General features: G+C 40.0%; 1 protein-coding gene across 4 annotated transcripts in view; it reads left to right on the top strand.

Annotated features, from left to right (window-relative positions):
* The first annotated feature begins 424 nt into the window (after positions 1-424).
* LOC127575732 (glutamate receptor 4) overlaps positions 425-14,938 on the top strand; it is a 169,944-nt gene continuing 155,430 nt past the window's right edge. For 2 of the 4 annotated variants that reach the window (XM_052025733.1, XM_052025736.1), the window contains exons 1-2: positions 425-796; positions 2,275-2,433. In XM_052025733.1, the coding sequence (XP_051881693.1) occupies positions 709-796; positions 2,275-2,433 (247 nt within the window). In that variant the 5' untranslated portion in view covers positions 425-708. The remainder of the gene's footprint in view (positions 797-2,274; positions 2,434-14,938) is intronic. The other 2 variants (XM_052025734.1, XM_052025732.1) reach the window with 2 other exon arrangements.

Below are 14,938 nucleotides of genomic sequence, written 5' to 3'. Positions count from 1 at the left end.
ACATTTGTATGGTGGTTACAATTCAAAAGTACTTCATTGGCACTTCGGAGTTGCTGAGGTTGTGAACAGCGCTGCACTGATTCAGCCTGCTTCACAGCGGAACAGGAATAATCAAATAAACCGTTTACCAGAAGCAGGATGCTGGACGTGCAAGGTCCATGCCGAAATGTAGAGATGGATACATTCAAACAGATCTAGGGATACACACACACAGGAGCACGTACACTCACATAAACAAATACCCACTCACATATCGTAGCGCAGCAGAAGGGGGGGGGGGAGGTGGGGGACAAATATTGGACTAAGTATAAATCACGTGAAAACTCACATTAAATGATTTCCAGGGGATCCAGCTGCATTACGCGTGTGCTGGGAGCATGACAAGGGTCAGTCTTAAAGCGATCATTGGTTCCAGGGTGGGAATGGTCCCATGCTGCTCAATAAAGCCTGCGATCATCTCTGGTCAATAGGGCTGGGGAGAGTGCTGGAGATAGATAGCGCATGTCTCATCTCCCCTGCCAGCACTAGACGCTCGCAACACCACCATCTTGCATGTGCACCGATCCCAGCGCCACAAGATTCAGCTGGACATATTCACTCTGACTGTGGAGACTGCGGAAAAAAATGCCCAGGGTGGATTGTTAGGAGAGCGCTGTGTTCCGTGCCTTGCCATCCTCCATGCCTCTCACACACATCTAACAGGAGAAGATGAGGCGGATCGGCAGGCAAATTGTCTTGCTTTGCTCTGGCTTTTTGGGGCTTGCGCTAGGAGCCTTTCCCACCAGTGTACAAATTGGTAAGGCAATTAATCCGTTTGTCTTTAAAAAAAAAGAGAAGTATTGCTTGCACAGTGAATATGTGTAACAATCTGTCAATGCACCCGTGTGTCCTCAGCTGGTGCATTTTAACATACAACGGCCGGTATCTGTTTTTCGCCCCAAGAATCTGCGATTATCTATAAATATATGCATTTATTATATCGGAAGTTAGTTATTATGAAAAGGTTGGGCAGTGGAACATTTTGGTCCTTGACAGCGTTGTTTGGAGGGAGTAGTTCTGGCTGTTTTGTTGTGTTGGAACACTGCAGTAGTTGTGCTGCTGGAAAGCTTGTTAATGGGATACTGCTAGAATCCCATTGCCACTGCTGTTCGCCAGCGGCTCTCAAAAGTTGATCTTTTATGTGTACATTTTGCTTTTATTTCCTTCTCATCATGGGCTAGTGTAAGGAAAATGCATTCGAAGATCTGTGTAGCATTGCATCAGATCCCATTTAGCGTTAGCAGTCAGGTGTATTGCCCGATTCTCTCTCTCATATAACAAATGAATGTGGTCATAACTGAAATGGAGAAATAAATTGGCATTAAGTATATATTTTTTCTGTGTACAGACAAGTTCCGGTGAAAGGCCGTTCTGTTCCATCGAATGGTTTAAAATTGCATACGAGTTGCCTCGCACATGCTGCAAAGTTATCGTCCACGTCTTTGTGCTGTTTTTTTTCTGAGGAAGAAATGTGTTTATCTGGTGTTTCCAGTGTGTGGAACGTTGCATCGAATGTCATTTACTAAGGCCGTGTTAATGAAATGCTTCGATTCCTGCCTCCAGTGCAAAATGACCTGTGCTTAAAAGTTCATATTTCGGATGTGATTCGGTCCTTTGAGTCGCGTTGGCATTCATGTTTAAGTGTGACTTGAAATTTTTAGTGGTCGTGGAAGTTTTCTGCCCATTAGGAGAGTGTTCTTTTTAACCTGGGCTGTTAGCTAATAATCGATGTAGCCATTCTGACTTCACTGCACGAAGAAGCACGGCTGACGTTATTTGATCTGTAAACATTTTGGTGCTGTGTGGGGCGTGATGGTTTTATGTATGCGTTTGGCATACTTTTACACATTATGGCATTTCATCGTTATATTAGGAAAGACTAGTAATAAAATATTTCAATTTAGACACGACTCTATCGCACATCGGTGCATTCGCGCGACATGTTAAAAGTGGATCACTTGCTCTTCCTGTTGAATGGACAGCTGATTGTAAGGATCAGTGGGATAATGATACCCACAAACCTCACAAGTTTACACGAAGAATTGCAGGCAACATGCTCTCGGCATCAAATTGCAAAGGCGCTACTACTTTCGCTTGAATTTAGTGTCGCCGGTTGTTTTTGTAACAGTAGATGGGTTTTCCAATGCATTATCACATTGAATCAGTGTTGGTATCACAGAGATTGCTAATGGAAATGCTATTAGCTGATTGGACCTCCATTGTTTTTTTTTGCAGGAGGGCTCTTCATGAGATATTCTGATCAGGAATACAGTGCTTTTCGTTTTGCAATTTACCTACACAATACTAACCCCAATACGACTGAAGCGCCTTTCAATTTGGTTCCGCACGTGGACAACATTGAAACTGCCAACAGTTTTGCAGTAACAAATGCCTGTAAGTAGAAAGGGCTTTGCTTTGAGCTTTTGTCGATAAGAACTGACTGCACAGGAAAAGTCAAGACTGCCACGAGTGGCCTTTTTAAAATTTACTGAAGCCTTTCTGTTGTGAGCACGTGATCGAGCAGTGTAATTAATAGTGGCAGTCACTAAAATATGTTTTGCACGAGATATCGTGAAATGCTTTTCACATATGATTAAGGCTGAGGGGTGGGGGTTTGGAGAATGTCAAGAAGCCGCTTCTTCTAACGCAGTATAATTTTTTTTTGCAGACGAAAACACAGCTTGGCTGAATCATTACTCTTGTATGATGCTATCGCAGTTTTTGCCCATTGCAGAAAATGAATAAAGGAAGTTCCCCATAATTTGCCCACAGGCGACAGATTTTTATTAAAATAAACAGTACTCACTCCTATTCGAGGTTAAGTTGGAATCATCAATGTAGGATCATAAATAAAATGATCTAACGTTGACACTGGATTTATAAATATCAAAGATCATTCCGCTCCCTGTGTGAGAGTTGGGTTATTTGTTTCCATCGGTTCAACCACCGATCCCACCAAATTACCCTGATGGCCCGTGTCATTTTGATTCATGTTTCCCGATAAAACACTAAGACATTCACCCAAAGTAAAATGGCTAAGACAGAACTGTTGGAGCATCATATTTAAAAAAACCAATGTCTCCTCAGCAGATTGGCAACAAGGTTAAATTATTTCTGTTTCATTCATTTTGTCAAAATGATTAATTTTCTCACGTTATAAAGGTAAATGAAAAATTGCAGCAGATAACTACCCGTGAATATTTTAACATGTGTGGTAGATACCAATTCTATCCACAACTTATTGATATCCCACCAACAAAGGGAAGGCTATTCATATATGCACTAAAATGAAGACCGCATAATAAGTAATGAATTGACCTATTTTAATTACATTACAATCTTAACAACAACATGCAGTCTTTCACATCTGTTAATAAGTATACATTTTCTAAATAATACTTTTCTTGTATATGGTGCTTTTAATGTGGAAACATATCTAAATTTACTCATATGCTGTAAGGGAAATGAAGAAGTAGAAGTCTGGGTCAGAGAAGACTTTGAAAGATCTTGAATGAATAGAATAAAACACTTAATAAAGAATTTCCAGAGCAGGGGCTTGGTCAGCCTCCAGTGGAGAAAAGCTGGGCAAAGGTGCACACACGAGTGGTGTCACACACAGAGATCGGGATCAGTTGGTTAGTTTCTGTGGTACCTGAGGTTATACTAATAAGGTAAAGCTGTGTAAGGTTTTAAACACTGTAGTGAAAGTTTTACATTTGTGACATTGAGGAATCAAGGACCAACGTAGGTCATGGAACGCAAAAGCAATAGGTGAGCAGAACTTCAACTGACACAGGATTTAGGCAACATAATTATCTGGATGAGCTGAGATTTGACAAGTGAGCATGGAGGCTGGGAGAATAAAAAGAAGACATTGGAATAAAGGTCTGGGAGAGATGGTTAAGAGTCTTAGCCATAGATGGTCAGAGGGATGGGTTGGCAGTGAACTGGATGTGGAGGTATTTGGTCTGTAATGGAGAAAATGTGAAATTTCAAGTCCAGATTGATGTTGACTGGGATGCTGCGAACAATCTGGTTTCATCTGAGGAAGCTCAGTGAAGGAGATTGTTTATGTAATAATAAGAGGAGAGAGTTTATGGTTGGAGCCAAAATCAAAGGTGACAGAAGGAAATTGTAGTTCACCCAAGACTGGACTTTGAAAAAGTAGTCTGACAACACAGAGGAAGTAGAGATGGATATTGTAGAGTACACGTGGAGCTGATTCCATGTTTACTGATGATGTTCCAGTGGGGCAGAGTAAGGTGAAAGAACGAAGGGAGGTCCCAGGCTGTGGAAAGCAGGAGCAATAATACAGTGTACTCATAGAAACTAACAATCATGACTTTGATCAGGTCTGGTTTTGTGATGTTTGGCATAATTTGCTGGATCAATTCATTTTGTAAACTGAATGGTTACAAAGAGTAGAATATTTGCAATACAACCTCTGATAACAAGTGATTGAGTGTGCATTTTGATGTCCCATTTTGTTACATGGTGCTCCAGAAAGCAGGAGTGATAATGGATGGGTGGGAGTGGGAGTCAGATGTCTCTTTCCACAGTAATACAAACACAGCTGTATGTCCATTTAGTGGAATATATTCTTAGCATACCTTTTGTGTCAGTAAGCATCTGAACCAGGTGTACCCTGGAGAATCCCAGCTACCATCCCTGATATGTGCTGAGTTGGCTGATCCAAGTTCACAGGGAGAAAATTAGCCAGTTCCCACAGAAACCCTTGCCCAAAACACATATACATAATATCAGGGGTGGATAGATTTGCCTTGAATTGAACCAAATTCAACAGAAAGTTAATGTCTCCAGATGAGCTGCTGAAATTGATACTTGAAACTAAAACAATGCAAATCCTCCAATTCCAGTTTCACGGAAAAACAAACCATGAAGTATAGAGCAATTCAAAGCAGCATCTCCAGAGCTATGAAAACAAAAGGCTTTCTCAGACTGACCTGATAATATACTTTAAATTTCCTTCCTGAATGGAGCACGACTTTGTTCACATCATCCTATAGAAAAAGAGGCAAATGATTTAAGGAAAAATAGGAAAACATGTGGACACAAAGTGCACTGCTAAGATATATAACTTGACAAACTGATAATATTACATAAAATACTGGTATTCATAGTAAGAGAGGCACCTCCAAGGGGCACCTGACATTTCAAACAATCATAGTATTTCAAATGCTGTCTTTCATTATTAAGTTTTAAGAGATCTCAGGAAAGCACTAGGTTGGAATTTTGAGATCTAATTAAATCTCAATTGTTCCAATAGAGGTCTTGAATTTATCACTTTGATGGGGTAGCAAAAACCATTCCCTTTTATTCAGTGCATGGATCCTTCCGATAGAACTCAAAGAGGTCTACACATCTAGATTTGTATTTTCCATTGTTTTAGAACCCATCCCTGTAGGAATGAAAGAGACTTGGGTAAGGCAGACAGTGGAAATATAATTGCATATAGCCAGATACTCAGCTGTTTAGCCCATACCTGCTAATCCAGAGTCACCTAACAGAAATTGCTGACAAGTTATGTGCTAAAGTATTTTAACTGCATGCTCTAATTTTAATAGAAAATGCTTTGGATGGATTTATGCAATACGTGTAAATGTATTTCATGTGTTTATTTGCTTACCCACAGCTCAAGAAAAAAATGCACACAATAATCAAAATATCCTCTTGCTTCTTGGCTTACAATATTACCGATAAATGCATAGAAAGTACAAATCACATCCAAATATTAGTTCTGAGTACTGAGAATATGTGACATCTATTCCTTAATTTAAAAATTTTGTATCAAATTAAAATTAGGTGCATCTGGATTCCCAGATTGCCAGATGTGGTCAGTCTAATATATTAAATAACACAGTTCTATACCTTCATCTTTGTATTTATGTGCAGCCACTTTGCCTCATGCCACTGCCATAAGAGAGCATTCAGATGTGTCCACCATCTAATATGGAACTAACTCCTCAAGTTCCTGCATCATTGCTTCTCTCTGCACTTCCAGTGCCATTCAAAATTTTTCTTTGCTTCCATTCATTTTTGCTCTACTCCCGTAGGAAAAAACAAATGTGAAATTTTCCACTTTGGAATGATCTGGGTATCTTAGTGCAAAATTTGCAGAAGGCTAGCATACAGCTACAGCAAGTAATTTGGAATGCTAACAGAAAGTTATTGCTTATTGCTGGGGAATTTAAAAGAAGAATACAGAAGTTATGACTAGCATAACTGAAACTACATCTGGAGCACTGCATATGGTAATAGTCTTTCTTTACTAAGGAAGGATATTAATGCATTGGAAGCAGCTTGACTGATAACTGGAATAGGAAGGTTGTCTTGAAAGGTTGGGCAGGCTAGGTTCTTGGAGTTTAGAAGAGGATTTCACAGAGTTGATAGGGAGAGGATGTTTCCTTGTGGGAGGATCTAGAACCAAGGGTCCCCTTTTAAAATGAAGAGGTCACCCATTTAAGACAGAGATAAAGCAACAGTTTTCTCTCAGAAGGTTGTCAGACAGGAACACTTCTTCAAATGGCAGTGCAAGCAAAGCCTTTGAAAAGAATATTGTGTGTAGTTCTTGTCACCACACTACAGGATGTTGTAGCAATAGAGAGCGTGCAGAAGAGACTCACCAGAATGGTGCCTGGAATTGAGGGCTGTAGTGATAAGGAAAGATTGGATAGGCTGGGTTTATTCTCACTGGAACATAGGAGGCTGAGGGGTAACCTTATGGAGGTTTATACAATTATGAGGGGCATAGATAGGACAGATAATCAGAGTCCTTTTTCCAAGGGACCAGTCTAGAACTAGATGGCACAGGTTTAAGGTGAGAGGGAAGAGACTTAAAGGGAGTGAGGGGTAAGTTTTTCACAGCTGCCAGAGGAGGTGGTAAAGGTAGATACAATTACAATGTTTAAAAGGCACTTGGACAGGCACTTAGGTAGGAAAGGCAGAGTGGGATACAGGCACGATGCAGGCAAGTGGGATTAGTGTGGATAGCCATCACGGTCAGCAGAGACGAGTTGTGCTGAAAAGGCCTGTTTCTGTGCTGTATGAATCTATGATGCTCTGAGTTTTTAAGGCAGAAGTAGATAGAGACTTGAAAAGCAAAGGGATGAAAGATAACTGTGGGTCGACAGGAACATGGACTTGAGATTACAGTTGGATCAGATCTTACTAAATGGTGGAGCTGGTTTGAGGGGCTGAGAGGCCTATTCCTGCTCCCAGTTCATACTTTTGAGACTCAACGTCCCCTCTGCAAAGTCTTTTAGATGCTATGTAATTCCAAGTTTTAAATCAGTTACATAATTATACTTCCAATGAAAACAAACAGAAGCCTAGCTACACTGATGTGTGCATTGTTGGAAGCACATCCTTTCAACAGCACGTCCTAAACCCGCCACCTCGAAAGGTAGGAAGGACAGGCAGCAGGCACGTGAGAACACAAGTACTGCAGGTCACATACTCTTGACTTCATTGTTGCTGGGTCTTGACTCTGGAACTCCCTACCCAATAACAGTGTGAGAATGGTTCAAGATGGCAGCTGGTCACTACCATCTCATGCAATTAGGAATGGGTAACAAAAGCTAGTATAAAATAAATTTATGAATAGATATAAAAAGAGAGGTGCAAAAATAGAAGAATTTGCAGAATTATGACTGGATTTCCAACCACATGGGGACCTCAAAACCTTTAGTAACAGTCAAAATTGCAGAAGACATAACAATCACAGCATTGTGAACACACAGGAACAACAAAATAAAAAAATATGTACAAATGATCACCAAACTTTGCCATGAGACACATAAATAAGGGGTTCAAGAGAAATGTACTTGTCCAGTGAATAACTAGAAGGTAGAATTTTCTAATATGTGTAGTTAAAGCAAATAGCACAGATAACTTTAAGGGGAAGATAGTTTAGAACATGAGGGAGAAAGGAATAGGCTAAAATATTGTTAGGATTAGATGGAGTATTGACACTAGTATAAGTCCAGGTGGGTTAAAAAACCTGATTCTGTGCTGTGAATTCTATATGTGTATACTGTTCAGTCTTTGCATGCATGAACATGGCACAGAGCAAATAACAGCAATACTTGTGGTCTAAGAATTGATTTTTCACTTTGTCCTTTGTGAAATCAAGTAAATTCCATTAAATGCCTGCTGTATATTTTTTAAAAATGCAAAGCTAATGTAAACGGGTTGAGAACACGGTGAACATAACACTTATCCCTTTAAGCTAAAGCTGAGCAGAATCCTAAAAAAAATCAATTGTTTTATTGCTGGAGGACACTGGCATCCATGTGATTGAATCTACAGGAATGTCTTGGTTTTAGACACCTTTTCCTAACGTTGTCTACATAAAGATGAGAAGAACAATTTTGTATTATTCTGCTGGCATATACATTAAACCACATTCCTGATGGCAGTTGATCTATGAGAAATGTATTTGCTGATCTCTATATTCATTAAAAATTGACTTAGTACATCATTCTCCATGCCTACTTAAAATAATCTGAAAGCTTTGCTGATTTATAAATATATATGCAGTCAACTGGATTCTTTATCCTATATTATAATCTATTGCCTTTTTATTTTATTAACTTTTATTGTCACTAACATTCCACTCAACATCTAACACAAGTAGTATGCAATAATTTCAGCTTCCTTATTTGATTTGACAGGGTTTAAATAGCCCTAATTTGTTTGAATCTTTTTCTGACCTTTCAATAGAATATGGAAAATATAGGATGGCTTTTTCTATTTGCCATAGTTGTTAATCCCTAAGCAATGGCTTCATGTTTCATACCTACATCCTTGAAGATAGATCATAATTATTACAATTAGTTAGTGAAGATAGATTCCTACATTTTTACTCAACACACTGGTGGGCTTTGTTCATCCCTGTACTATAGCCGATTGTACATACAGTACACTGAAGCAAGTTGATAGTTCTACTCACCAATCAATACTTTATTTAATTATACACAATCAGTAAGCCCCACCATTGCAACATGCAATTGCAGACCTAATCAAATGCACCATTAAACTTAACCTTTAGAGTATTTCTAGAGATGGCTCTCAGCTGGCACATAAATGAGAAATGAACTAATGTTAAAAATAATCAGTCTTGTTCTCTGGAGCTACAATGCTTTGATCAGCATCCACCTTGACGAGTTCAGGAAAGCTGGGTGCAACACTGACTTTAGACTCTGGTGTTTCATTAAGGAAAGCAGCACCCCAAAAGTTGTAGATGACAAGAATCTAACAAAGAATTAGTATACAGTACTATACACTTTCAAATTTACGATATTTTGCTGAGACTCAAAGTATCAGTGTGTAAGTTTAGCTACATCAAGCAGTGCTGCTATCGGCTATTCACCTTTAAGTTCATTGAGCTATTGCACACCTTTCTGCAGGAAGGCCTGTTGCAGATCCCAGAATCAACACCTAAAACCTGAAACTGTATTCAGACACATTTTATATTCTGTAAAATTTTGAAGCATGCAGCTTTTAATGTAAGTTTCCAGTTTAAGGTCCAGCTCCAGTGTAAACAATACCACATGACTGGCATTCAGTCTCCTGGCTTCCTTGAAGCTTTCAAATGGATTTTGTTTGTGACTTGGGTTGGTAGAACATCGGGACCACAGATGACTTTGAATGAGCAAACTGAGCATGTGCACGTCTTTAAAGCAACTCTGTCATAAAATGAAAAATAAAATGCTGCAGATAAAGACAAACTGCAGATCTTGCAATCCTAAGAAGATTAATTTTGAGGGTATTTGCTTTTTGATGGCAAAAATCCATAACAGCAACTGCATACTTGCAGCATTGCATTCTACTTTTGGGAACTGCTTTCAGGAATTAAGGTCAAAGAGTTCACTGCTGTGAGTATACAATATGCACACATTTGCTCCACTAACAAGCAAATATTTTGAAAGCATACTGTGGTAAAATGAGGTTTTGCCCTTTCAGGAAAGAAAATATAATTGTATGGTCCAACACCTTTAACAATAAATTATCTGGACTTGGTGTTTGGGCCTGTGGATAACAGCAGGTATTTAAGGAAGTCAGCATAGGAAACTAGGGTTAATCCTACATTGTAAATGAAGTCACTGCCTGGAGGAGAGTGTTGTCCGTATGAGAATGAGATTGCATGGATTTGTGAAGTCTACAATATTTAAATACAGAAATAGGTGCTGTCACTTTGATTAGTATTTTCAATATTTTCATAACAGATCATTCATAATGGTTGTGTTCACCAGAATATGAATTTTCATCACACTGACATAGAATCTATAAATGGGAACATAAATCTGAAATCTTCACTATAATATTGGTAATTTCATAAAACATGATTATTTTTTCTATTCGACTGATCACCAATATTCAGTTACAGGTGTCTTGATGTGCCCAACACTTACCCTCAGTAAGGTAAAGAGAGTTTTTTTTCACTTGCAATATTTAATGAAAAGTAAGATAGGGGAATAAAGCAATGTGATTTTATTGCTTGCCATTTGCTGGTGTTACTGAAAAATAATACATGAGTAGAAGATCACAGGATCACAAGACAAAGGAGCAGAAGTAGGCCATTCGGCCCATCGAGTCTGCTCTATGAGCTAAACTAATACTATTCCTACCTAGCCCCAAATTCCGGCCTTATCCCCATATCCCTTGACACCTTGACTAATTAGATACCTACCTATATCCCCTTTAAATGCCTCCAATGATCGGGCCTCTACAGCTGTACGTGGCAAAGAATTCCATAATTTCACAACCCTCTGGCTAAAGAAATTTCTCCTCATTTCTGTTTTAAACCGGTACCCTCTAATTCTAAGATTGTGCCCTCTGGTCCTGGCTCACCCACCAAGGGAAACAGCTTAGCCACATCTACTCTGTCCAGTCCTTTCAACATTCTAAATGTTTCTATGAGGTCCCCTCTCATTCTTCTGTACTCCAGTGAGTACGGTCCAAGAGCCGACAAACGCTCATCATATGTAAGCCCTTTTATTCTGGGAATCATCCTCGTAAATCTCCTCTGAACCCTCTCCAACATCAGCACATCCTTCCTAAGATATGGGGCCCAAAACTGCACACAGTATTCCAAATGAGGCCTCACCAGTGCCCCGTAGAGCCTCATCAACACTTCCCTACTTTTATACACTATACCTCTCGAAATGAATGCCAACATAGCATTCGCTTCCCTTACCGCCGATCCGACCTGGTGGTTAACCTTTAGGGTATCCTGCACGAGTACCCCCAAGTCTCTTTGTACTTCTGTACTTTAAACTTTCTCCCCTTCTAGATAATAATCCGCCTGTTTATTTCTTTTTCCAAAGTGTACAACTGCACATTTCTCAACATTGAATCTCATCTGCCATTTCCTTGCCCATTCTCCTAAACTATCTACATCTCTCTGCAACCTTCCTGTTTCTTCAATACTCCCTACTCCTCCACCCATCTTGGTGTCATCTGCAAACTTAGCCACAAAACCATTTACTCCATCATCCACATCATTAATGTACAAAGTAAAAAGAAGCAGCCCCAACACTGACCCCTGCGGAACACCACTAGTAACCGGTAGCCAACCAGAACAGGATCCTTTTATTCCCACCCTTTGCTTTCTGCCTGCCAGCCAATGCTCCACCCATTCTGTTATCCTACCTGTAATTCCATGACCTCTCATCTTATTAATCAGCCTCTTGTGTGGCACCTTGTCGAAGGCCTTTTGAAAGTCTAAATACACAACATCTACCGCCTCTCCCTTATCCACCCTACCTGAGATTTCCTCAAAAAACTCCAATAGGTTGGTCAGGCAGGATCTTCCCTTCATGAAACCATGTTGGCTTGGACCTATCTTGCCTTGCACCTCTAGGTCTGTAATTTCCTTTATGCTGCCTCCCACTTTTCTTATACAGCGGAACTACATTTGCGACCCTCCAGTCCTCCGGAACCATGCCGGAGCCTATTGATACCTGGAAAATTATCACCAATGCCTCCGCAATCTCTAAAGCCACCTCCTTCAGAACCCGGGGATGCACCTCATCCAGTCCGGGAGACTTATCTGTCTTTAGTCCACTTAGCTTTCCTGGCACCTTCTCTCTAGTAATCTTAACTGAAGTCAGTTCCATCCCTTGAGACCCCTGACTATCCGGTATATTGCTGATGTCCTCCACAGTGAAGACCAATGTAAACTACTCATTTAGTTCCTCTGCCATCTCTTTATCATTCATTAGAATCTCTCCCGCACCGTTTTCGATTGGTCCTATATCAACCTGTGTCTCTCTTTTACTCTTCATATATTTAAAAAAACTCTTAGTATCCCTTTGAATGTTATCTGCCAACTTCCTTTCATAATTCACCTTTTCTTTCCCAATGACCTTTTTAGTTTCTTTCTGCAGATTTTTAAAAGTTTTCCATTCTTCTGTTTTCCCACTAATTTTTGCTTCCTTGTATACCCTCCCTTTTGCTCTTATTTTAACCTTAACCTCTCTCGTTATCCACATTTGTGCCTGTTTTCCATTCAAAACCTTTTTTCTTGGACTATATCCTGCATTTTCCTTATTGTAGAAATTCTACCCATTTCTGCTCTGCCGTCCCTCCAACTACCTTACTCTTGCAATCAATTTGGACCAGTTCCTCTCTCACGCCACTGTAATTTCCTTTGTTCCACTGAAATATCGATACACCTGCTATCAGCTTATCCTTCTCAAATTTGAAACTTAACTCAATCATATTGTGATCACTAGTTCCTAATGGTTTAGTTTAGTTCCCTAATCACCTCCAGTTCATGACACAGCACCCAATCCAAAACAGCCAATCCCCTGGTGGGCTCATCAATAAGTTGCTCCAAAAAGCCATCCCATAGACATTCCACAAACTCGCTCTCCTGAGATTTACTGCCTTGCTGGCTTTCCCAATCCACCTTCATGTTAAAATCCCCCATAATTATCTTAACGTTGTTTCTCTGACACGCTTTTCCTATTTCTAACTGTAACTTATAGTCTACATCCCGGCTGCTATTTGGGGGCCTATATATAACTGCTATTATTGTGCTTTTACCCTTGCTATTTCTTAGCCCCACCCATAAGGATTACACTTCTTCTGACCCAATGTCCTTCCTTTCTATTGATTTCATATCATTACTAACCATCAGGGCCACACCACCTCCTCTGCCTACCCGCCTATCATTCCTATACACTATGTACTCCTGGACATTCAGTTCCCAATCACATCCGTCATAAAGCCATGACTCGGTGATTGCCACAATGTCATATTTTTTAATCTGTAGCTGTGCCACTAGGTCATCCACTTTATTCCTAATGCTACATGCATTTAAATATAGTACATTTAGGCCAGTATCTGCTACCGATTTTGTTGTACTTCTATTGTTCAGCAAATTATCCTGACTTTTCACCTGCCTGTCCTTCTTACCATCATCACTGCACACTATCTTGGACTTGTTCGTATATACCTTTTCCTCTATCCTAACATCCTGTATGCTAACATCCTGGTTTCCATCCCCCTGCCAGATTAGTTTAAACCCTCCCCAACAGCTAAATTAAATATTCCCACCAGGATATTGGACCCCTTGGAGTTCAGGTGTAACCCATACTTTGTGAATAGGTCATGCCTCTCCCAAAAAAGGTCCCAATGATCCAGAAATTTGAAGCCCTGCCCTCTGCACCAGTCACTCAGCCACGCATTCATCTGCCAGATCTTTCTATTCTTACTTCCATTAGCACGTGGCACAGGTAATCCTGAAATAAATACCCTAGAGGTCCTGCTTCTCAACCTTCTTCCTAGCTCCTTGTAATCCTCCTTCAGGACCTCTTCTCTTTTTCTAACTATGTCATTGGTACCTACCGGTACCAAGACTTCTGGCTGATCACCTTCTCCCCTCAGAATATTCTGGACCCGGTCCGTGACATCCCATACCCTGGCACCAGGGAGGCAACACACCATCCGAGATTCATTGTCAGGTTCACAGAATCCCGGATGGTGTGTTGCCTACCTGGCTGTGTGTATGCTCGGCAAAGGAGGCATGACAGGGAAAAGGGAAAGTAGAATACATGTAGGCTAATGAGAAAAACGATAAAAATAGGTTGTGAGAGTTTCTATAGATATGTATAAGGAAAAGATTAACAAAACTACATGCGAGTCCCTTACAAACTGAGACGGGAGAAATTATATTGGGGAATAAAGATATGGGAGAGAAATTAAACACATAATTTTTGTCTGGCAGCATGAAAGAAGACACAGAAAACCTACCAGAAATAGTGGAGTAGTACGGATGAATGATGAACTCAAAAGAAATTAGCACTGGTAAAAAGATAGTGTCTGAGAAATGAATGAAACTGAAAGAAATTAAACCTCTGGAACCTGATGACCTGTATTGTGGGGCTTTGAAAGAGGCAGCTATGGAGATAAGGGAAGCACTAGTTGCCTTTCCAAAAATATCATAGGTTTTAGAATAATTCCCACAGTTACAAGGTAGTGAATTTAAACACACTATTTAAGAACAAAAGGGAGAAAGAAAACAGAGAACTGCAAACCAGTTAGCATGACATCATTAATGAGGAATATACTGGAATCTATTATTAAGAAAGTGGTAACAGGGCCCTTGAAAAATAATAACAGAGTTAGTCAAAATCAATGTGGAATTATGAAAGGTAATAGATTTGTCAGTGTTTTTGAGGTTGTGACTAACAGAATAGATGAAAGTAAACCAGTTGAGGTGGTGTATTTGCACTTTCAGAAGGCTTTTGATAAGGTGCCGCACAAAAATTGCACACAGTAATGGGGCTGTACACTGATAAGAACTGATGTTTGGTTAATAGGCATAAAGCAAGCAGTAGGAGTAAATGGGTCATTTTTGTGGCCAGTGGGG

The sequence above is a fragment of the Pristis pectinata genome, chromosome 11, assembly GCF_009764475.1.
Source record: "Pristis pectinata isolate sPriPec2 chromosome 11, sPriPec2.1.pri, whole genome shotgun sequence".
Classification (NCBI taxonomy): domain Eukaryota; kingdom Metazoa; phylum Chordata; class Chondrichthyes; order Rhinopristiformes; family Pristidae; genus Pristis; species Pristis pectinata.
Note: the sequence above shows the minus strand (reverse complement) of the source record. Positions and strands in the feature narration are given on the sequence as shown.